Here is a 25,914-nt window from a genome sequence, read left to right on the forward strand (position 1 = left end):
GGCAAAGTTTTTGTGCATACTAGGAACAAATGATATACAAATGTCTAAGGTTGCCTGGAACCAAAGACACAGATTGGAAAGCTTATGGAACTTTTTTTGAGTGAGGTCCAAAGTTGGGTTGGGTGACCCTACCATCCCCCTTTTTAATTCATATATCAATGCCATATACAATTTGTACGGCAAAGCTTTTGTCCACACTAGATACAAATGATAAGCACTTGAATAAGGTAGCCTAGACCCAGAGACATACGTGGGTAAAGTGATTGAAATTTTTGATTGAGGTCCAAATTTTCGAAAAGGTGATCCTGCTATCCCCTTTTTAATTGATATAAAATTTCCCGACGGCGAAGCTTTTGTCCACACTAGGAACAAATAATATGCAATTGCCTGATGTTGACTGGACCCAACTAATTTGGTAGGTTAAGTAATATAACTTTTTTTATTGAGGTTTAATTTTATGGTACGGTGACCCTACCATCCCCCTTCTTTAATTCATAAAAAAATCCCTACGTCAAAGCTTTTGTCCACATTTGGCACAATGCCGAAGTTTGCCTGGAACCAAAGACATAAGTGGGTAGAGTGATGGAACTTTTGGGATTGAGGTTCAATTTTTTGTCAACACTAGATACAAATCATACGCACATGCCTAAGTTTGCCTGGAACCAAATACCAAGGTGAGTAAAGTGAAACAACTTCTTTGATTGAGGTACACAGTTGAGGTAGGGTGACCCTGCCATAACCTTCTTTGATTCATATAAAAAATCCCTGCGGCAAATCGTTTGTCACAACTAGGTACAAATAAATGGCAATTACCGAGGGTTGCCTCAAACCAAAGACCAATGTGGGTAGTGATTGAACTTTTTTGATTGAGGTTCAAAGTTGGAGAAGCATGACTGTAACATCTCCCTTCTTTAATTCATATAACAATACCCTAGGGCAAAAATGTTGTCCACACTATGTAAAAAGGGCAGGCAATTGCATAATGATGTCTGGATGTTGGTAAAGGAATGGATCTTTTTGATAAAATTTACGGTACCAATTTTCTTGCACCAGATGCGCATTTCGACAATACATGTCTCTTCAGTCACGCTCGTGGCCAAAATATTTGATATCCAAAGCTTATATAAAAGATGGAGAACTATAATCCAAAAGGTCCAAAAAGTATAGCCAAATCCGTGAAAGGAATCAGAGCTTGTTTGCGGTCCAAATTTGGGGTAGGGTGACCTAACCATCTCTCTTCTTTAATTTAGATAGCATTAATCCCTACAGTAAAGCTTTTGTCAACACTAGGAACAATTGATATTCAATAGCCTAAGGTTGCCTGGACCTAGAAACCTTAGTGGTAAAAGCGAAGGAACTGTTTTGATTGAGGTCGAATGTTGGTGTAGGGTGACCCTACCATCAAGTTTGGGTAACTTGAAGTAAAAAATTGAAACATTGTGAATCAACTTTTACATATTATAGAAGCATATGTGTATGTTTTGTTAATGCTGCTTTGATATATTGTGCTTGTAGATATTTATACTATTTATGCTACTCATTTTTAACCATTTTATTATATTATGTCGACTATAACTATTGGTAGTGTAAACTGCAGGGGTTTATCAAAAACAGTTAAAAGAATTGATATATTTACAAAATATAAGGACTTATATGATATAACCATATTAGAAGACACCCATAGCTCATCTGAAAAAGAAAAACAATGGCTTCGTGAATGGGGTTATCATTATTCGGTCCATATAAAGGTGCCAAAGTTATACGATAGTCCTGAATGGTGATATCTAGTATGATAGAATTACCCATCAGGTCTATAGTTTCCTCATGGATCTTGAATTCGAAAGTATTTTTGAAAAAAATAGCTACCCCTCTACTTTTACTAGAAAAAGAACTAAATTTCCCCACATATCCCAGTCTTTTTTGTGAACATAAAACACAAAATATCCCACTACAGCAATTCGTCAATTGTAGAAGCGGGATATTGGAATGTTGTTCAAGATTATTACATAGACACATAACATTATAGAAGTGAAAATAACCCCCAGTCAAAAGTCAAGATTCATAAGGTAATGCATGAACTAGATTTATTAGATATATGACGCCAGCAGCACCCTTTTAATAATAGATACTAACGGCGGGGTCCAAATCACAAACAAAGTCGTTTGGACTACTTCATGATTACCTCAGATATAAAAGCATTAGTAGTTTCAACAGATATAGGGATAAGTTATAGATCGGATCATTCTCCTGTATTGATTAATTTAAGGTTTTCTAGTCAGATAAGAGGGAAGGGTAGATGGAAATTAAATAACAGTCTTTTGAGGGGAACTGAATTTATTGAGAAAGTAAAAGGGGACATCAAAACTGTCATTGAAGAATATGAGTCTGATCCATCTATGGATATTGAGTCAGAGGATAAACAGTTTAATATAAGCTATCAGCTTTTATGGGATATGATTAAGATGAAAGTCCGCGGATCTGCAAGTCGTATTTCCAGAAAAAAGAAGGAAATGAAAAAGAGAAAGAATTACTTTATAAGATATCATTATTAGACGAAAACCTTTTGGAGAATAACTTGCCATCAGTATACCAAGAAAAGGAATGGATCGAAGTAAAATTGAAATATTGAGGAAAAAAAAAGCAAAAGGCATAATAAGAAGAGCTAAGGCAAGATGGCAAGTAGAGGGGGAAAAGGGAAGTAACTATTTTTGTAATTTGGAAAAAAAAATTACACAGACAAAAATATTTCCTAACTTATTTTGGAGGACGAAACTGAGATAACAGATCCCAGTACTATTAGAAATGAGCAAAAACAGTTTGGTTACATCTTTTGACATCAGAATCGGACTTCTCTTGAATTGAATTTTAAATGTACGAATTGTTATGCGTTTACGTTTCTATATTGGCTAGAGGTATAGGGAGAGGGTTGAGATCTCATAAACATGTTTAACCCCGCCGCTTTTTTGCGCCTGTCCCAAGCCAGGAGCCTCTGGTCTTTGTTAGTCTTGTATTATTTTAATTTTAGTTTCTTTTGTACAATTAGGAAATTAGTATGGCGTTCATTTACACTGAACTAGTATATATTTGTTTAGGGGCCAGCTGAAGGACGCCTCCGGGTGCGGGAATTTCTCGTTACATTGAAGACCTGTTGGTGACCTTCTGCTGTTGTTTTTTCTATGGTCGGGTTGTTTTCTCTTTGATACATTCCCCATTTCCATTCTCAATTTTATTATAAAAAAATATATACTAGTTGTAAACCATTGTTACTTGAAACTCAAAGGGACACATTTCTTCAACATGATAATCCTTTTATTACAAAACCGAATGAGGAAGAGATGGGTTCCTGTGATGAACCTTTAACAATGCAGGAATGTTTGTCTTCTCTTAAACTTATGACACACTCCAAATCACCTGGTATATATGGATTTACTGTTGAGTTCTATACATTCTTTTGGAATGCTTTTAAGATACCACTTGTAAGATGTTTGAATGAGGCTTAAGAATATGAAAAGTTCTCTATCACACAAAGGCAGGGACTCATTACTTGAATACAAAAGGAGGATAAGTCAAACGTTTTATTTAAAGAACTGGCAACCTATCACACTTTTGTGTGTAGACTATAAGATAGCTACAGCAAGTTTAACAAATAGACTAAAAAAGGTACTGGTAAATATAATTAGTCAAACACAAAAAGGTTTTCTTAAAGGTTGGTATATAGGCGAATGTACTAGATTTATTTATGATCTGATGGAAAAGATGGAGGAAGACGACATTCCTGGACTTTTACTTTTAGTAGATTTTGACACGGTCGAATGGTCTTTTATACTAGAGGCTTTGCAGTTTTATGGCTGTGACCATACATTTATAAGTTGGATTAAGGCATGCTACTGTGAAGCCTCTAGTGCAGTGTTAAACAACGGATATATTTCAGAATTTTTTTCATTGAAAAGAGGGGTTCGTCAAGGAGATCCTTTGAACTACTCAGTGCAGCTATTTTAAAATGACCCTGATGTTGCTGGGGTAACAATTAATGACTCGGAATTTTTATTGAGTCAATATGCTGATGATTCTTCCCTATTCCTGGATGGTGACAAAAAATCTCTAAATCAATGTCTAAATTTGTTTGATAAACTTTCAGAATGTGCTGGACCTAAGTGTAATGTTGACAAAACTGAGGCCATATGGATTGGGTCAAAACAGGGTAGTATGGAAAAACTTTTGCTAGAAAAAAAATTGTTTGGAACCTTTCTGGGAGGTTCAAACTATTAGGAATATGGTTTGAGCTTGCTAAAAGAGATAAGACTTAATGTAATTTTACAGCCAAGATGAACAGTATCAAGTCACTTCTTAATACTTGGGCTTATAGAGAACTAACATATATTGGGAGGGTGGTTGTGATTAAAACTTTAGCACTTCCCATTTTGGTTCAAGTTCTGACTGTCCTCCCTAACCCCCCAGATGGGGTTTTGAAGGAGATTCAAAATATAAATTTTTCAATTTTTTATGAAAAGGAAAACCAGATAAAGTGAAAAGAACAGTGGTTATGTCCGAACACTGTGAGTGCTGTCTTAAGATGCCTTATATTGACTATTTTTGTTATAGCGCAAAAATGTCTTGGCTGTATAAATTACTAGACCCCCAAAATTCCTTGGAGAGTTTTGCTGCTTAGTTATATACAAAAATTTGCGGGGGACAAAATTTTACATTTAAGTAGGGAAGGATTGCTTTATTTAGCCAAACAAGTCAATCAATCTCTTTTGGCAAGATATCCTGGAAATGTTTTCAAAATTAAAAAAATAAGTTGAAAGTGGAAAACAATACCGATATTCTTGCCCAGTCCATATGGCTAAATCCAAACATCAAAATGGATGGCATGATGATTTTGTTGGGTACATAAATTGAAAATTGTATATTTTTTATCAATGATCAGGTGTCAGATAATAATACATTATTCTCATATGAAGAATTTGAGAAAAAGTATAATATCAATACTAATTTTGTAGAGTTTTATGGTATTTTAAGTGCTATTCAAAATAGTTGGAAAAGTAGGATAGAAGGTACATGTAGTTCTAAACTTGATAATATAGTAAATAAATTAGTAGATAAAGTTAAAAAAAAGAACCAAAATAATATTTTTTTCTATAATCTATTTCTGGAGGATAATAAAGTATTATCCCTATCTTCCCGTAACAAATGGGAAATAGACTTAAATAGACAGCTTGAAGATTGGAATGCTATTTATTCCATGCCCTTTATTATAACCAAAAATTCGTTTTACGAAATTTTCAATTTAAGATTGTTCATAGAATTTTACCATGTAATTCCTTTTTATATATTAAATGAAATTAAAAGAAAATGAACTATGCACATTTTGTTCAGAAGTTAGAGAAAATATTTTTCACGTTTTTGGGAATGTAATGTAACACAAAACTTCTGTTTATCCATTATAGATTAGATTAAAACTGATAAAATCGTCTTGCCTTTTAGTGCAAAAGAGGTCATTTTAGGTGTGACTGAGGATTTTTTCAACAGTAAAACAGTTTAATATCTTGTTGTTACTTATATACTATATATACAAATGTAGATGTAAGAGCATATTGGGCACAACATATGGTGGGATAGAATATTTAAAGTATTGGATTAAAATAGAAAAATACTTTGTATGTGTCTTAACCCCTACACAACAAATAAAAATGGATCAGAAGTAGCAATTGCTAGAAGCAGCATTTAATTAACGAAATCAATTGTAATATTTATATCTTATTATACCATAATTATGATTTAATCGATCTTACAAGTATTAAGTAACTTTATATACTTTGTGTTTAATACTGCATATGTTATTGCACATGTCTCATCTTGAAAAAAAAAAAATTACAAAAAAAAAGGTTCAAACAATTGCCTAAGGTTATCTGTAACCAAAGACCCAGGTAAAGTGATGGATTTTTTTTAAATTGTGGTTCAAATTTGGAGTAGAGTGCCCCTTCTTTCAACCTTCTTTAATTCATATAACAATATATTAATTTCATACGACACAGCTTTGGTCCACACTAGGTACAAATGAGAGGTAACTACCTAAGGTTGCCTCGACCCAAAGATCAAGGTGGGTAAACTGATGGATTGAGGTTCAAAGTTGGGGTAGGGTGACTCTACCACCCCTTCTTAAATTCATAAAAGAATCCCTACGGCAAAGATTTTGTTCAAACTGAGAACAAATGATAGACAATTTTCTAAGGTTGCAGGGTACAAAAGACCTAGGTGAGTAAAGTGATGGATCATTTTGATTAAGGTTCAAATTGGTGTAGGTTGACCCAACTATCAAGATTCTTTAGTTCATATGACAATTCCCTTAAGGTTACCTGGACCCAAAGACCTAGGTTGGTTAAGTGATGGAACCTTCATGATGCAGGTTCAAAGTTGATGAAGGGGGACCCTACCATCCCAATTCTTTAATTCATTAAAACATTCCTACGTCAAATCCCTTGTCCACACTAGAACAAATGATAGGCAATTGCATAAGGTTGCCTGCAACCATAGACCTAGATGGGTAAATGATTGAACTTTTTGATTGAGGTCCAAAGTTTGGGTACGGTGATCCTACCAACCATCTTCTTTAATTCATGAACAAAACCCTAACGCAAAGGTTTTGTCCAAAATAGATAGAAATGATAGGAAATTGCCTAAGGTTGCCTGGTTGTGGGTAAAGTGATTGAACTTTTTTGATTGAGGTACACAGTTGGGGTTGGGTGACCCTACCATCCCATTTCTTTAATTTAGAAAAATTCCCATCGGCAAAACTTTTGTCCACACTTGGTACAAATGATAGGCAATTGACTAAGGTTTCCCCGACCCAAAGACCAAGGTGGGTTAAGTGATGGATCCTTCCATCCCCCTTTTTTAATTCATGAAAAATTCTCTACGGCAAAACTTTTATCCACACTAGGTTCAAATGAAAACAATTGCCTAAGGTTATCTGGACCCTAAGACCCAGGTAAAGTGATGGATTTTTTTTAATGATGGTCCAAATTTGGGGTAGGGTGCCCCTTCTTTCAACCTTCTTTAATTCATATAACAATATATTAATTTCATACGACAAAGTTTTTGTTCCACACTAGGAACAAATGATATTTAATTACCTAAGGTTACCTTGAACCAGGTGGTAAAAGTGATGGAACATTTTTGATTGATTTCCAAAGTTGGGGTGAGGTGACCCTACCGTCCCTTTTTCTATACATGTAATTCATATAACAATTCCCTATGGCAAAGCGTTTGTCCACACGAGGTCCAAAAGATAAACAATTACCGAAGGTTGCCTGGACATACATACCATGGCCAGGTGGTTAAAGTGATGGGACTTTTTTGATTGAGGTACAAAGTTGGGTTAGGGTGATACTACCAACCACCTTCTTTAATTCATAAGTCCCTACGGTCAAACTTTTGTCAACACTAGGAACAAATGAAAAGCAATTACGTAAGGTTGCCTGGACCTTAAGACCAAGGTGGTTAAAGTGATGGAACATTTTTGATTGATTTCCAAAGTTGGGGTGAGGTGACCCCACCGTCCCTTTTTCTATAATTCATATAACAATTCCCTATGGCAAAGCGTTTGTCCACCCGAGGTCCAAAAGATAAACAATTAGCGAAGGTTGCCTGGACCTAAATACCCAGGTGGTTAAAGTGATGGGACTTTTTTGATTGAGGTACAAAGTTGGGATAGGGTGACACTAACAACCCCCTTCTTTAATTCATATAAAATTCCCTACGGCTAAACTTTTGTCAATACTAGAAACTTATGATAGGCAATTACGTAAGGTTGCCTGAAATTAAAGATCAAGGTGGGTAAAGTGATGGAACTTTTTGATTGAGGTCCAAAGTTTCAGCAGGGTGACACTAAAAACCCCCTACTTCAATTGATAACACATTCCCTTTTGTCCACATTAAGGTGGTATGGGAGTCTAAAATAAAAATGATAGAATGTGTTCATACTTTGCCAAAACGTAGTATCTATTGCTAAATGTTCAAAAATGAAATAAAAATGATAGGTCACCGCGCATTTTCTAGAGCTACAGGTGGTGATAAAATGACACATTTTGTATGGATTAAACACGAAGAAACACCATTTTGTGATTAGAAACTAAACAAAATGATAGAATTGCAAATAAAATTAGAAAAAAGATAGCTTTCAGACAATACTTTGAGAAAATCAAAAGAAAAGATAGGGTCACCGTATGTTTTTTCCATCTAAAATACAAAATAGGAAAATTTCATGAAGAATCCATCAGAAAATTAACTTTTTTAGAGTTATCTCCCCTTAAAATGCCAATTTTAAAACAAATAAAACAATTAATCCACTCTTGTTAAAATACTAATATTTATAAGATATCTTCTTAGAAATTAGTTCTTTTGAATAACAGTTCACATTAAATATCTGCATTCCTGCATCAAATTGTGCTAACTTGATAGAAAATCTGGACCTTAGATTTTCTGTTTTTTACAATCCAAGATGGCGGAAGACACCCATACCACCTTAAGTACATATGATTGAAATTTTATGTCTTCATAATATGACAAGCAAGCAAATCTCTCTTGTTAGGGGTTAAGTAGCATATGATCATATATTAAATGAGAAGAACCCAACCCGTATCATGCCAAATACTCAATAAATATGTTTATTTCCGAAGCAAAGACCATGTGCGGGAATCAAGTCTGTGTAAAGGTTTGGTCTCAATTAAGGTGAATACCAACATATGTGCTTTGTAAAGAATATTAGCATAAACGATTGGATGTGAAATACCTGAACGTTTAAGATGTCTGCACGTTGATTTATATTTACCAATGATGTTCTTCTACCGTTGAAAAATTTTAGTAAATGTGTTGATCAGTTTTTGATATCGAAAACCCCAGTAAAATATTTTTTCAACTAACTTACTAGTGTAAATCATTTCAATCAAGAAACTAAGCTGTCATAGTTTTTAAATGTAAAGTACAAATATGGAAAGTGTTGGTTAGTTCGTTCAAATATTTGTGTTATACGAGTCAGTCTGGGATATGAAATTTGAAGTTTTGTGAAAGTCAGAAAAAGGACATGCTGGTACTCAAAATTGATACAGACAAAATTAATACTGCTGTTATTTGTATTTAACAATCCATCCTGAACTCAATAGATAATGACTTATTGGTAACGTGGCTATATGAATGCATTTAATAAATTCCTAATGTGGTCAGTTTTGGTCGTCAGTGCAGTCAAATTCGTTTTATACGAGCGAGCTTCAGATTTCAAAACTAATAGTTTTTTTGTAATGAATCAATATTCTGGCACTCCATATATATGCAGACAAAGAGTCATTACGTTCCAATATTGCTGTTTGTTATGTCCAGACCTACGTAAACAACCCGTCTTGATTTATCGACTTATCATGGGCTGTATAAATATAAATAATAAAATGCAAATACGGTCAGTTTTGGTTGATGCGGTCTAATAGTTTTGTTATACGAGCCAGTCTGTGATAGGAACACAACTAAATTATTGTTACAGAAAAAGAAACATTAGTAATGTGGGCACTCTGAATTTCAGGCGATCATATATATGAAAAATACCATTGTATGTAACTGTATACTAAACTGTTTTAGCAATCTTTGAAACAGACCAAAACTTAAAAAAAATATACGGCTTTCTTTCTACTTTAATATTATTTGCAACTAAACTAAACATATCTGCTAATGAATATAGGCCTTCATATGAATTATATGATTAGAAAAGGAGGTTCTTAATAAATAAACACAAGATTGTTCATAAAAACAAAAATTGTTTGAGAATAAAAAGAAATCTATCAGGTATAATTTAGAAATACATTACTAAAAGATAGGTTTTGTAATATGCTTTAAGAAAATAAAAAAAAATAAAAAGGGTGTCATCGATCTTGTTTTTTAGCTACAAGTAAAAAATGAAAATAATAGTACAAAATGTTAACTGATAGAGTAACCTCTCCTTAAATGGCCAAATTAAAAAAAAAGATTTAGACAAATAACTATGCCAGTTGTGTAGTGCAATTGTGCAATATAATATGGCGGTAAACATAGAATCTACCTTGAATGTCTAATACCAAGGCAGGAATATGACAGTAGTTATCAAATAGTACGTTTCTATGTATATTGACGTTTATTTTTGTAGTAGGTCAGTGTTTCTGTTGTTCTGTGGTTTTATTGTGTTTCTCTTTTAGTAAATGTGTTTCATTCGGTGATGGTTTGTGATTTGGATTTGTTTCAGTTATATCGAATTTTGACTATTGAAAAGCGGTATACGTCTGCTGCCTTTTCTCATACTTACATCTGTTTATTTCCATTTGATGGAATCGCACTTTGTCAATTGTACTATGTATAGCCAGGGATTCATGTATGCCACCCAGGTACAAGTAGTAAATTGTGCAAATCTATCCGTACATGATACTGTTATGATATTGTAATTATGATATTTAGTTATGTTGGCCTATTTTGTGATGTATGGCCTGGTAGTTGTTTATAGAATAATCTTATAACTGTGCAATTTAGAAATCACTGAAATAATCACAGAATGATTGGAACTTTCCTTTGGACTTACATAATGATTCCAGAATTATCCTAATAAAAGATGCGTTATATAAACTTCTACATTTTACTAGAAACTTCCGTTGTTTCTAGGACGTTCCATTTTAGAGTGTTCTAGAATTTTCCGTGACAACTATATATATACAGACACTAAAGTTAAACTCTCGGACTTAGACTTAGACATCGATAGACATTAGTATTCACAGCATTTGGATTGACACTATTATTCTACAAACAACATCATACTGGATTGTGACCTTAGTAGTGAACGTAATATTCAGATTCGATTCCGAAAGATTTCCGGAAACAGATAAAGATAAAAGATTGGACTCATATTTTGACAGTTAAGTTGACAGTAATATTTGTGTAATACTTTTTGTAAACTTTTGTATAATAAATCTTGTTAAATTTTATTATTGATGTGTGTCTTTTGTTGGCTACAATTTAAAGGCGATTTCTGGCCGTAACAATATAGATAAATTAACAATTAGGAAACACAGATAGCTTGAAGCAGATGATAATGAAAATTCTAAATATATCTGGACATCAGTCCACGCGTGTAGAGCAAAACAAGTGGTCATCCGCCTGTATATGTCAGTCCGCATTGACCAATGTTTCAGGATTCTATCAAAACAATTCGACATTCAATTATTGCAATTCAACTATGTGCTATTTCTGTTGAGACATGTATCAATTTTCACTTTGCAAACATATATCTAGCAGAACAAAGAAAGTTTTGTTTTAGGTCGTCATATTGACATATTATCGTATGTGATTGGTTTAAAAAAGTTGGTTGAAAAGAAAAGTAGTACTTCATGAACAGTATAGATTCTGTTTAGAGGCATTGATGCTTTAGGAACAAGAAATTTACAAAAGACTACAGTAGGTGTATTTCTCGTTTGTTCGCGAAGATCCTGACATAATTTTTACTTATGAACAAGACTCTGGTGAGAATTGTGTAACATCCAAAGAATGGAGTAACAACATGGAAATTGGGAGTCAACATTACCACAACTGGTCTGTTTCATTAAAGACTGATCTGAACATGTTGATATAAAATCAAATTGTCAAAGGAGAAGATTGGGACAATACATATCGGTCAACTACAGCGTGTATAGGGTTTTTGTCTAGATATGGTCAAAGTAATACCAAGTTCCAATCCACTTTTGAAAACAAAATCAATGTTATTAGTTAAACCAAATGGTGTTCTAGTTGATATTTGAGTTCATAAGTATCTTAGCCATCTTACTTGTCACCGAAACAACATATTTTCAATGTAGTGTTCCAGACTTTTCTTAAGGAACGTCTCACGCAATTGTCCTTTTGAAACTGAATCTACCGTGACATTCGTTTTATATCGGTCTGTTTACAAGGTCTTTACATTAAATCAATCGGAATTTGGATGTGTACTGATTGATAATTTAGTCTTAGATGCATGACTTATTTTATTAGTTGTTAGTGGCTTTGAACCAGCTGTCAGTAACTACGAGTACTCTCAGATCAGTAGATGTTGTCTTTTTTGTTAGTTGGATATACAACTACCCGGTCACCTTCATTCTTTGTTTTTGTTAGATGGATGTCTTTTTGGATCCATCTGGTTGGTTACGCCTTTTTAAATTGATTTTTTATCGTCGTTCCTATGCTGTACTGTTACACCACTGTCTCAGGTTATGTTAGAGTTTGGATCCAGCTAACATGTTTAACCCAGCCACATTCTGTATGTAAGTGCCGGACCCAATTCAGGAGCCTGTAATTCAGTGGTTGTCGTTTTATTGATGTGTTACATTTTTTGTTCATTAATATTTTCTACATAAATAAAGCTGCTTGTTTTGTCGTTTGAATTATTGTACATGTGTAATTTCGGTGCCTTTTATAGCTGACTAAGTGGTATGGTCTTTGCCGTACGGTGACCTATAGTTGTTATTTGCTGTGTCCTTTGTCCTCTTGTGGAGAGTTGTCTTATTGGCAAGCATACCACATCTCCTTTTTAATATATATAACCAACGATATTGCAAAAAAACGTCTACAAGAACTTCGCGGACACCTTAAACATCGGGCTACACAAGAAAGGACATCGATGTGCTAACAACATCAGCCGAGATGAGCTTTTACAATATAAAGACACTTGGTGGTGAGAGCTGAATCATCCTCTTAAGCAGGTTCTTCCTCTGTGGGCTCTTGCAGTTCTGGTTCGGTTTGACTTTTGTATTGCATAAATCTCAAGATTGTAATAGTTTAATCTAAGAAGACTTAAAGATAATTTATTTAACATCAGAATCTTGCTGAGGAAGGATATCTGAAATATCTATAAATAATTACATTCAAAGTTACCTTTTTTGTTTTTGGAGTTGTTGTGTATACTTTTTTAGGCGTTTTTATATATATATCATATACTAGTGAATTTAAAATGTCCCCTTCTTTATAACCCGTGGATTCACACAATTTAAAGCATGTTAAAACCGTTGGGACATGTAAATAATACAAAGCCAGACGATATGTAAATGAAACAGTTAAGGTTTCTTATGCCTGTACGATAGACAAAAAAGACTGTCACTGTTTAACAACACAGAAATTGAAAAGTAAAGAGCAAAAAAATACAACATTGAAAGCAACACAAGTCCCTGTTCATTCAAACATTGGGCATTCATTGGTGTTCCAGAAGTGTGTGTAGTTTCGGTCCAACTAGAAGCCCTCGTGATGCTACCATGATCATTGTTTGCAAGTAAATATTTTGTCATTAGTCACAATCGAGAAAAAAAAAAGATTGTGGCGAAGAGAATTAATGGTATCTAATGGTCATGCAAATCCTCATGGCGTCCTGGAAACTTTCGAATGTTTCCATGTTTAGGATCATTGATGAAATTATCTTGCTAGCTTGAATCCATCTTTACTGGAAATAAAATCCCTCGAATATTGATGTAATGCAAAAAGCAATTTAAAAGTCTTTAAGGTCATCATGACTTGCGAGAAAAGATGGAATACATTTATAAGATTTGGTTTGAATTATGTTTGCTTTAAATAAGACGTGTTTGTGAAATTTAGTATGATTGGCAGACATTCTGAAATTGGCCACCATATTTAATTTTGCAGAGTGGGTCCATAGCTTAGATGGACTTTTAAGTATATATTTACTGTTGAGCTGAGTGTAATGCACTTATCATCAAACCCACAATTCTTCTAGAAATATGCACGAATCAACTGGACTACTACAACGGGTCACAGAGCAATCAAAAAATTCTATCGCATGTGAACTTTCACCTGAAAAAAAAAACTGATTAGAAAGTTAACTTGATGTAAAGGTTAGGACTGCACTCGGTTGTACCTGTTGTTATTGATAACTGTTTATTATTTCATGTAAGATATAAAAAAGAAGATGTGGTATGATTGCCAATGAGACAACTATCCACAAAAGACCAAAATGACACAAACATTAACAACTATAGGTCACCGTACGGCCTTCAACAATGAGCAAAGCCCATACCGCACAGTCAGCTATAAAAGGCCCCGATAAGACAATGTAAAACAATTCAAACGAGAAAACTAACGGCCTCATTTATGTAAAAAAATCACGAAAAACAAATATGTAACACATAAAGAAACGACAACCACTGAATTACTGGCTCCTAACTTGGGACAGGCACATACATAAATAATGTGGCGGGGTTAAACATGTGACCGGATTTGTAATCACATAAGCAACACGACGGGTGCCGCATGTGGAGCAGGATCTGTTTACCCTTCCGGAGCACCTGAGATCACCCCTAGTTTTTGTTGGGGTTCTTGTTCTTTATTCTTTAGTTTTCTATGTTTAGAGTATACTACAATTTAATTGTAAAATCACAAACAAATTATTTGCATGTACACAATGAACCTTCGACATATGTATTTTGTTTGCATAAGGAGTCTTTTACACTAACACAACTGTATTTTACTTAATCTAGAGCGAACATAGAGTTCCTTGGAATAGATATATATAATGTGACAGTATAACACATAAACAAGTTGTAATAAAGTTTTAAGAACATGATGTATCGATGAACATGACATTTGAACATTAATAACTACAGTTTAGAAACAAAATATATTTCATTTTATCGACTTTTGTTGTTGTTGCGTAATTTTCATTGATTTAGACATATGTATACGTATTGTTTTAATCGTTCTTTATAAGGATACAAATCATAATTTCTTGTTTAAGGATGTACACCTCTGAGGAGCCAAAAAATTCTAGAATTAAACTTTTTTTCTCAACCTGATTTTTCGGTGTATAAGACTGTAACAAAATATTTGGCGAAGAAAAAATCATATGATGGTGCACTTCTTTTTTTTTTGCTACGACCCTTTGCAAATGACCAATGTTGATGATTTTCTCATTTTTCATCGATTTTTACCTATTTTTGGGCTATTATCGTGAAAAAAAATCAGATTTTCACAATTAAACTTTTTACTTGCGATTCTATAAAGATGAAGTGGACAAATCTGAATAAATTTTACTTAACAAAATTATAGGTAGGTGTACATTAATGAAAGTTTTATCATATTTTTGACGCTTTTTTGTGTAAAATTTACCATGCTGTCAATTTTGTATTTGTGTGTTGTTTTTGCAGTTTTAAGAACAAAATGCGTATAATTTCAACTTTTTTGTTATAAATGATTGAAAAATACATATCTCAGAAATTTGAAAAGACCAAAATGATATGGAATGTTTCTGGAAGCGTATAAGCACCACACTTTTTTTTTAATTGTTCTTCCTATCTTTGCGTTACAAGCAAACCTTTGCGATATAACGATATAAAGGTTTGCGTTATAACGCAAATATAGGAAGAAAAATAAAAAAATAAAATGTGTGGCGCTAATACGCTGTCGTAGATGTACATGATTCTCTTGTAAAATCAATTTTTTATATCCCTCACCCATTTTCTCAAAATTTTGGCTAAAAATACTGATTTGATTGGTCGTAAATTTGAAAACTGGATTACTCAAAAACCATTCATTGTACATGTTGTAAATACACAATTTTTTCACAGAGTTATGTTTGATTATAATATTTTAAAAATTCATTGATATTTTCTACTTTTATCACATGTTTTTGAAATAATTCCAGAACGAGATTTCAACGAGACTGAACGAGACTGAAAAGTCAGAAGAATACATCATTAAGCCCAGTGTCTTGAATTGTTTGGTCTTAACTGATTTCATTTTATTATAATCACTTCGTGAAGAGTAATTTTTGTTTGTTAGTATACTCATTTCGTCTTTCTTTACAGAAATTTTACAATGATCAGAAGAACTATTGACGAGGTAAGGCTAATATATAATGTTAGAAAATTACAAATTATGTATTATTAAACGCTTTTCTGTATCACTACTGTTAATAAGTACATCAAAAAATATAAAAGGTTTTTCGAAATAAGTGCCTTCGAAGTGATAGCTTATTACCTTATTCAGGAACGCTTGAAATCTATTATAGCTGTTGTATCAACCCTTTATTACGCAAGAAGCTATCTAACCAAAGATTTTTTTTGTAAGTAAATATCTTTTTATAAAAATCTGCTGATTTAACAATTTACTCGGATTACAAGTTCTAAGTTACGGAATTTCTAGGGAAATATTAGTCGATCAACTTCAGATCAACTCTGTGTGAGACCTTTACGACTGCAGCTTCTTAGAAGTGTCTACATTAAACACCATGTGATTGATAGGTAATATCAGTATAATAGTAACAAAATGTACCAATCTCATAATTTGATATAAGACTCATCAGTGACACTCAGATCAACATTGTTGTGAAGCCAAACAAGTACAAAGATGATGATCATTGAGGACTTAGAAAGTGGTACTAAATAATAATTTGTATTAACATATAAACATATTTAAGTTTGGTTATCTGTTATTGAGGAGAAATATAACGACAAAAATAACAAAAACTACAAAATGTAAATCATGTACATAGAAACAAAAAAGAATACTATACAGTTGTCTAAATAATATTTAAAGCTCTGTATTGTTCTTAGAATATATCACTTATAAATCAATCTAAGAGACCAAATAAAGATGTACAAATCACTGAATCTCAAAATAGCAAAAACATAAAGATGTGACATACTACTACTACTTGTAAATGAGTTACACTATCTGCTTGTTCTATTAACACTTATAATTGTTTGTTATCTCAATCGGTAAAGAGACACACAATAACAAAGGGAACAGAAACATACCTACTTTAGAAATTAAGAGATTATATGTAACAGTTTCAAACGTGTCCGTCCCATGAAAGTGCACGAATTGAACTCAATTTCTATAAAAAATAACTTTAAAATCAGATATCACCCAAACGATGTTTTGATTCCCTGAATGTTTCAAGGTACATGTGTTTCCTTCACTAATATTTCAACAAGTGTCCACCACAACAAAATAAAAAAAGATGCATTAAAATTTGAGCGCATATGTGTTCAGTGGTGGCCAAATACCGTCTGAAACTGTCATTATTGACTGTGAGTTACTTAGTAACAAGAATTTGATAAATGTTCGTAAAATTGCTGCAATTATAAAAAAAACGGAATAATTCATTTTCACAAGGAATCAGGCCGCAGCTGAAATTTCAAAAAGAAAACTCCAAAAACATTTTTTGTTCTACCGGTAAATTGAAAACCTACGATTGCAATTGACTGTTAAGTTTATTGTGATCTTGAATTCCATGACAAAGTTGATACTTTGTCGTATGGTGTGCTACATATGCAGACTTTTGGTTAAGTTTTGAATAACATGGTTGTTAAAGGTATTCTACATTTATGTACTTAAATTGTCCAAAACATGCACAACACAACCGACTGATTTAGGAAAAAAGTTATTGTATATTATTCAATACAACGACCAATTATTTAGTACCTTCAACAGATAATGTAGTCCTTAGGACATTTTGACGAAACAAAATGAACGTTTATTTATTTTGACGATTACAATAGTCGGAAATGACCATTTGATACCTCATATTAAAAGCATATCATTGTGATACTCGTCTGATAACTAATCACTTCCTTTTTTTCTGGTTAAAAGATGGGCAAGGTTGGTTATTTGTTTAATTAAGAAATCGTATTACAGAAATGTTTAGAATCCTCCTACAGGAATTTTTCGAAGCCCAAATGTTAATAAATTTTGTTGAACTCCGCGAAAAATTCAAAACGGAATGTTCCTATAATCAAATGGCAAAATCAAAAGCTCAAACACATCCAAGGAATGAATACCGACTGTCATATTCCTGACTTGTAACCGGCATGTTCAAATGTAAAAAAGGGTGGAATGAACCAGGTTTTATAGCGCTAAACCTCTCACTTGTTACTGGCAATTTATTCTGGTTTTAAATGGTTTTAAGACCTGAAATTTACATATCTTTATATTCTTGAGCATTACATACAATATATTTCCAAAGAAATTTTGAAGATAATATATCGTTTGGAGTAAATAGTTATCAACGGTACCAGACTTATACATTTATATGTCAGACGCACGTTTCGTCTACAAAAGAAAAGTAAATTTAAAAAAGGAAAGGTGGAGTTCATATTATTTAAAAAAATGGAAAGTTATACAGACATGTTTTGACAACTTTATTGTATTCATTGATAACTTTATTGTATTCATTGACAACTTCAACTATACATAAACCTACATTGATAATAGCGGCAGCGATTGAGGTTACATGTATTTATCTATTTTATGGGAAACAACAATCCTAGATTGTAGGTAGACTAATGGTTGAAATTGTCCTGCTTGCATCAGACTGTTACTTTTTGTATTATTTGCAAGGCCCCTCTCCACCTTTTATTAGTTTGAGCTTAGCTGCTTTTAAATGACTTTCCTAACTCCTAGAAAAGAAAAAGTGGATCGAGGTCTATAACGATCCCAAAAAGTATGTTTCTGCTATATTAAAACTTCTATGAAATCATCAGAATGACTCCAATCTTATTGTTATAGTTAATTTTACTCTAATACATCTTTGTTAAAAAAAGGTGAGCTCAATAAATCTGAAATGTAAGGAAAGTGGTGTAATGAAGGTGAGCTCATATTGAAAGGGTAATCAGGTAATTTGTATTGTATGACTATATAAAAAAGAAGATGTGGTATGATTGCCAATGATACAACTGTCCACAAGAGACCAAAATGACACAGACGTTAACAACTATAGGTCACCGTACGGCCTTCAACAATGAGAAAAGCCCATACCGTATAGTCAGCTATAAAAGAAGACTGGTTTAATAAAGTTCTTATGCAATCTGGTATGAACGAAAAATGATTTAATAATGTCTTCTTTGATGTATTGAGATTTGTTTTATAAAATTGATCTCAGGCAATCTGTCTATAAAGAATAGTTGTATAAAGGTGACCTCAGGTAATATATGTATGCAGACAGGTTGTATGAAGATTGGCTTAATAAAGCTGACATCAGGTAATCTGTAGTGTATAGAGATTTGTTTAATAAAGGTGACCGCAGATAATCTGTTGTGTATGGAAACTGGTTTTATTAAGAAGACCACAGGTAATCTGTAGTGTATGAAGACTGGTTGAAAGAAGGAGAAATCAGATAATCTGAATTATATAATGACTGGTTTAATAAACCACTGATGTTATCTGTTGTGCATGAAAACTGGTGGCCTCATGTAATCTCTCTATGCAGACTGATTTAATACAGGTGACCTCAGGTAATCTGTAGTGTTTTGAGATTTATTTTATTCAGGTGACCTCAGATAATCTGTCTATGATGAGTGGCTTAGTAAAGGTGACATCATGTAATCTCAGTATGCAGCCTGGTTTAATAAAGGTGACCTCAAGTAATCTGAAGTATATGAAGTCTAGCTTAATAAGGCCTTTTGTAATCTGTTGTGAATGAAAAATAGTTTAATAAATTCCTCAGGTAATCTGTCACATTTATTTAACAAGTTGCAATACACACTGATTAAATGAGGTCAACTTTATCAAAGTAATCTCCATGCACAACAGATTACCTGAGGTTACTTTTATGTAACCATTTTTCTTACTTAATTTGCGGGAGAACTTTATTAAACCAGCTTCCATACACAACAGATGACCTAAGGTAACATTTATTTAAGTAGTCTGCATATACAGATTACATAAGGTAACCTTTAGTTAACTATTCTTTATAGACAAATTACCTGAGATCTGAATCCACTTCAAATTACCTGTAGACATTATTAAAACAGTTTTCATTCACAACAGATTACATAAGGGGTTAACTAAAACAGTCTCCATACACTTCACATCTTCATTCAAAGAGTCGTCATACACTACAGATTAGGTAAGGTCACCTTTAAAAAAACAGTTTTTATTCACGACAGATTACTTGAAGTCATCTTTGTTAAACCAGTCTGTATACATAGATTACATGAGGTCACCTTAATTTAACCAGTCTGCATATACAGATTACTTGAGGTCACCTTTATTAAGCCAATCTTTATAGACAGATTACCTAAGGTGAACCTTGATTAACAAATCTCAATACAGAGATTACCTGAAGTCACAATATTACACCAGTCTTCACACACAACAGACTACCTGAGATCACCATCATCAAACAAATCTCAAAACGCTTCAGATTACCTGAGGTCACCTTTATTACACAAGGCTTCATATATACAACAGATTACCTAGATTTGTTATTTATAAACAGATACACAAATTAGCTGAGATCACCTTTACTATACAAATCCCAATACACTACAAATAACCTAAGGTCACCTATGTTGAACAACTCTACATTCAAAACATATTTCTGAGGTCACCATTATTAGATAAATCTCAAAACACTACATATTACCTGAAGCAACCTTTATTGAGGTAAACTTTTACACCAGTCTTCATACGAGCTCTTCATACACAACAGATTGCCTGAGGTCACCTTTATTTATTAAATCTGCATATACATATTACTCTAGGTCACCTTTATAAAAAAAATCTGAATACACCACAGATTACCTATTATTTAACAAGTTTTCATTCAAAACTGATAACATCAGTGGTTTATTAAACCAGTCATCATATAATTCAGATTATCTGATTTCACCGTTTTTAACCAGTCTTCTTACACTACAGATCACTTGAGGTCCCCTTAATCAAGCCTGTCTCCATACACAACAAATTACATGAGGTCATCTTTATTAAACAAATCGCTATACACTACAGATTAACTGATGTCAGCTTAATTAAGCCAGTCGTCATACACAACAAGTTACCTTAGGTCACCTGTATTAATCCGATCTTTGTAGACAGATTACATGAGGTCACCATTATCAAACAAATCTCAATACACTACAGATTACCTAAGGTCACATATAAGAAACCAATCTACATTCACAAAAGACTTACTGAGGTCACCAGTATTAAACAAACCTCAAATCACTACAGATTACCTGATGTCACCTTTATTAAACCAGTCTGCATACAAAGATTACCTGAGGTCACCCCTATTAAACGAGTTTTCATACACAGATTACTGAGGTCTCCTCTATAAAACAAATCTGAATACACTGTAGTGTATTCAGACTGGTTGAATGAAGGTGAAATCAGGTAATATGTAGTGTATGAAGATTGGCTTAATAAAACCCTTATGTAATATGTTGTAAGATATTACAGCATGAAAATATACTTATTGTATCTATATATCTTTTATAAAAGGGGTACCTGAGTTCTTCCCCTCCCAAAAAACAAATATAGCATATTTTACTCAAATTGACTCAGTTCACCGTAAGAAAAACATTACAAAAAACAATACAACGTCCATGAAGTCCTACATTTTAAAGTGAAAAAAAATATTTATTACAGAATTATACACCCTAGCATTGTATCTATTATTTATCCATTACAAGTGGTACCTATGGTAACCCTCCGAAAAAAAAAACATGAATATTACCAATTATGCTCAAGTTATCTTAAAAATGACATAAACTATGCAATGTTCATCGCGTCCATGATGAAATTAGTTTATTACATAATGATATATCATAGCATAGTATTTACAATTATTTAATTATGTGGGTTACCTGAGGTCACATCCCCCCACGAAAACCCAAAACAAAATACAACCAATTCATCTCCAATGAAGAAGTTCGCCTGAACAACCACAAACATAAACAATACAACGTTCATGAAGTACTACATCTACATTGAGATTGAAGATTGAAGAAATTATTTAATTACAACATAATAATATTACTTAGCAATGTATCTATTTTTTTTTTTTTTTTGGTATTTAGTCACATTACAATGTGGTATTAAGATTGATCAATAAAGGTAACTATATTTTCGTGCGAAATAATCAATTACTAATTCCACCGAATACCAAAGGGCACCAAGGGCACCGGTTACCTCGAACTGTAATTAAAGTTTAACAAAACTTACATTGTATTATAATTCTAATACAGATTTCAAAAGATTTACGAAATGTTGTCAATTAGATATGACGCCATTTTTAAAACGAGCGGTGGCCATCTTGAAAATATGATTTTTTTTATGGCCAGCGGCTGACTTTTTTTTAATTATCATTAAGTCAACCTATATACCAAATTTAATTCTTGTATCACGATTTGTCAAATATACACTAAATTGTAGTTTTATTACATTTATAGGGATAATAGCTTCAACAATTGGCGCCCGTAAAGCTTTCGAGGCGTAAAACGTTTCATGCAAATACCGTTGCATTGTCATAAGGATAAATACTCTGCCACGTCTGGTCTATATTTTTGTTTGATGTTTTTGTGCTATGTATCGATCTGATAAGTTAAGCTTTTTTCAACTGACTTGTATAGTCTGTTCCTATTGTGTACTGTTACACCACTGGCCCAGGTTAAGGGAGGGTTGAGCGCGCACAAACATGTTTAACCCCGCCACACTATTTCTTGTTTGTTCTCATTTTTATAACCATACGGTTGCATATAAATGTAAACATTCACTTCATTTGAACTTAGGTTGATCGTTGTCTCGTTGGCAAGTAAACAAAATCTCATTTTAATACTGTTCTGCAAACTAACAATATCAATGTCTCAAATGAGTCTTCAACACAGCAAAACAAAAATAACACAACGGCGTCAGGTTTCAGCTGGCCCCAAACAATATTTTGTTTATGTATCTTCATTTAGTCAAAATGCATATTTGCACCGTGCAATATGTACTAATGACAAAATATTATTAACATTTGATATCAGGTGTCGGTTTGACTTTGCAATTATTGCAAGCCTCTGCTGTTTTCTTTCCCTTTATTATATAAGTTGATTCCTGTTTTATTTTATTTTTTGTTAAAATTGACAGATGAATGGTAACACTGCACTTCACATTGCTGTAAATGAGGGAGAGACAGGATACATCAAGTTTCTGATTAAAGCCGGTATTGATATGAATATACAGAATCAGGTCAGTGGGTTATGAGTAAAACTTACAATCATATTGAATTACCTGCAATAACAAAAAACAAATATACTGCATCATATGTGCATGTCAAACTAGACAAATTTAACTTTCTATTGTGTGTGTGGATTTTTGTTAGTAAAGTATCACTTGAGGTTACAAACCACTGTCCCTGGTTGAGCGTTTACTAATATGATTAACCCCGCCACATTGTTTATGGTTTCTTTATTGTCGAAGGCCGTACGATTTATTATAAATGACAATCAAACCAAATCTATTTTCTTAATACTGCAAACTAACGACAACAATATCTAATGTGAGGTACCAGTTTGACTTTGACTTTAGTACTAATGTTGTTTTACTTCCTTTAATGCAATAGGTTGATTCCTGTTTTATTTCATATTATAGTAAAATTGTTATTATGTTTTTCAATCCAGTATGGTAAAACTGCACTTCACAAAGTTGTAGAGATTAGAAGTACAGAAATCGTCAAGTCGCTGTTTTATGGTGGTAATGATCTCAATATACTTAAACATGTCAGTGGATTAAAGATTAACTTACGTTTTGTTCATGTTTTAGTACTTAAAAAAGGCCGTGTGTTTTCTCGTTTGAATTGTTTTACATTGTAATGTGTTGGGCCTGTTAAAGATGACTATGCGGTATGGTCTTTGCTCTTTGTTGAATGCCATACAATGACCTATAGTTGTTAATTTATGTGTCTTTTGGTCTCTTGTGGAGAGTTGTCTCATTGGCTATCATACCACATCTTCATTTTTATATTTACAATCATATTGCATTTTCTGCAAAAATTAAAAAAACAAATTTACTGCATCAAACTAGACAATACTTTCTATTGTGCGTTTGAATACTATTCATTAAAGTATCACTCAAGGTTGCAACATTAGTAATAAATGACAAATTAGAATCTTCCAAAACAAACACTGTAGAATGCAATGTAAAAGTTTGCTGACTTGAAAATGTTCCTAGAGTTGAGGACACAAATTATCACAATATATCCAAACATACACAAGGTTATATTGTAACAATTCTAATGATGAAGCTGACAATTTAAATTAGATGTAGTATTTTTTATTGTTCATCATTATCAGTATACTATTTTTCTTCTGTTAAATTTTCTGGCATCGGACTCGGAATTTATAAACTGAGTTTTACTTATTCTTCATTAGCTAGAAGTAATGGGGTAGGGTTGAGATAAAAAAACAAAAAAAAACATGTTTAACCCCTCTGCAAGTGTCCGAAGTCAGAAGCCTCTGGTCTTCCTCATTCTTGTATGATTTTTGGCGATATCGAAATATAGATAGAAGCCGGTCACGTTAACTAACTTCTTAAAAGCTTTATATTTTAGAAGGTGAAGAGCTAGATGCTTAATTATTTATATATATAATCCGTATGTTACAAAGTCTTTGTCTGTCACATGAACATTGTCCTTTACATCATTTAAATGCCTAAGTGAATACTTGAAAACATAGTTAAGATTTGTCGTTATATTCATTCTCTCTTATTTTAGTAATATGGTATTTAGTATGTGCCTACCTTGCGGTTAAATGCAAGGTTCTCATGATTGTCAGACAGTTTTCACTTGACCTCGACCTCATTTCACGAATTAGTGAACAAGGTTAAGTTTTGGTGGTCAAGTCCGTATATTAGATAGACAAGCATGTGTCTAGTATATAAGTTGTACATGTTCAACTGGCAAGTGTCATCTGGCCTAGAACTCATGTTCAAAGTTCGATATTTAATTTAATAATGGCCATTTTCCTGACTTGGTACAGGACATTTTGATAAAAAAAGGTGGAATGAACCTGGATTTGTGGCATGCCAAACCTCCTGCTTTTATGGCAAAGTTAAATATAACATTAAAACGACAGCATTACATGACAAGACTACAATACAAATAAATGGGAGAACATATATGCATACAAATAAAAGCTAAAAAACGGTGCCAGGTTAAAAATTAAATACGCCAGAGGCGCGTTTCGTCTACACCAGACTAAACAGTGACGGTCTAATGAAAAAAAATTCGAAAGCCAAGAATAGTACAAAGAAAAGAGCATTTAGAACCAAATCTTCCAAAAAGTTGTGCCAGATACGGCTAGGGTTTTTCTTAGGATAAGAACATCCTTATCATTTAGATTAATTCATACTTTTGCAAATAGTAATAAACAGGAATAAACTTATGTCATGAAAAAAGTAGCAGCATATAATAAGAAAATAGCATATACTAGGTTTGATGGAGGTAGATCTGCAAAACCGTATTTATAAAGTTAAGTCCAGTTCTTGGAATTTATTATCAGAAATTGAACTTATGTGTGACATTAGTGAGTAAATTTACATAAAAAAGAACGCTGGTTAAGAAAGAGCTATAAACAATTACTCGGCAAACATCAGCTATTAAAGAGATGAAAAAGATATCAAAAGGATATCAAGCGAAAAAAAAAACATCACATAGAAAAGATAGAACACTGAGTAATACTATCCCCACAACAAGCTGGTGCTTCGGAGGGTGCGTATATGTAAGTTTTTTTTCAATTCGAGTTGCTCTACGAATCGATGTCCACGTTAATAATAAGAATTTTGATAATTTAAATATACACTTCCTTGATGCAGTACAATATTGTGAATACTAGTACCAGTAATATTTGACAAGCAATCACGCAACATGTCAATTTGCATCTTTTCGTTAACGAAAATGTTTAAAAAAGTAGTGTTATATACAACCCTCACCACTATTAAATATGTCTATATACATGTATGTATGTACACGCATGTAAACACACACATACACACTCTTGCACAAACGCACACACACACACACACACACATAGACACGCACCGCCCCTGCTGTAATCAGTGGTTGTTGTTCAAATTAGTTACTGTATATTAATTCTGTTTTTTGTG

General features: G+C 33.0%; 1 protein-coding gene across 1 annotated transcript in view; it reads left to right on the forward strand.

The window, feature by feature from the left end:
- Positions 1-642: 642 nt before the first annotated feature.
- LOC134694536 (E3 ubiquitin-protein ligase MIB2-like) overlaps positions 643-25,914 on the forward strand; it is a 44,809-nt gene continuing 19,537 nt past the window's right edge. Inside the window, exons 1-6 of the mRNA XM_063555548.1 lie at positions 643-674; positions 2,267-2,487; positions 4,139-4,201; positions 5,004-5,086; positions 22,900-23,001; positions 23,433-23,531. Coding sequence (XP_063411618.1) covers positions 643-674; positions 2,267-2,487; positions 4,139-4,201; positions 5,004-5,086; positions 22,900-23,001; positions 23,433-23,531 — 600 coding nt within the window. The remainder of the gene's footprint in view (positions 675-2,266; positions 2,488-4,138; positions 4,202-5,003; positions 5,087-22,899; positions 23,002-23,432; positions 23,532-25,914) is intronic.

This window comes from Mytilus trossulus, chromosome 13 (genome assembly GCF_036588685.1).
Source record: "Mytilus trossulus isolate FHL-02 chromosome 13, PNRI_Mtr1.1.1.hap1, whole genome shotgun sequence".
NCBI classification, from domain to species: domain Eukaryota; kingdom Metazoa; phylum Mollusca; class Bivalvia; order Mytilida; family Mytilidae; genus Mytilus; species Mytilus trossulus.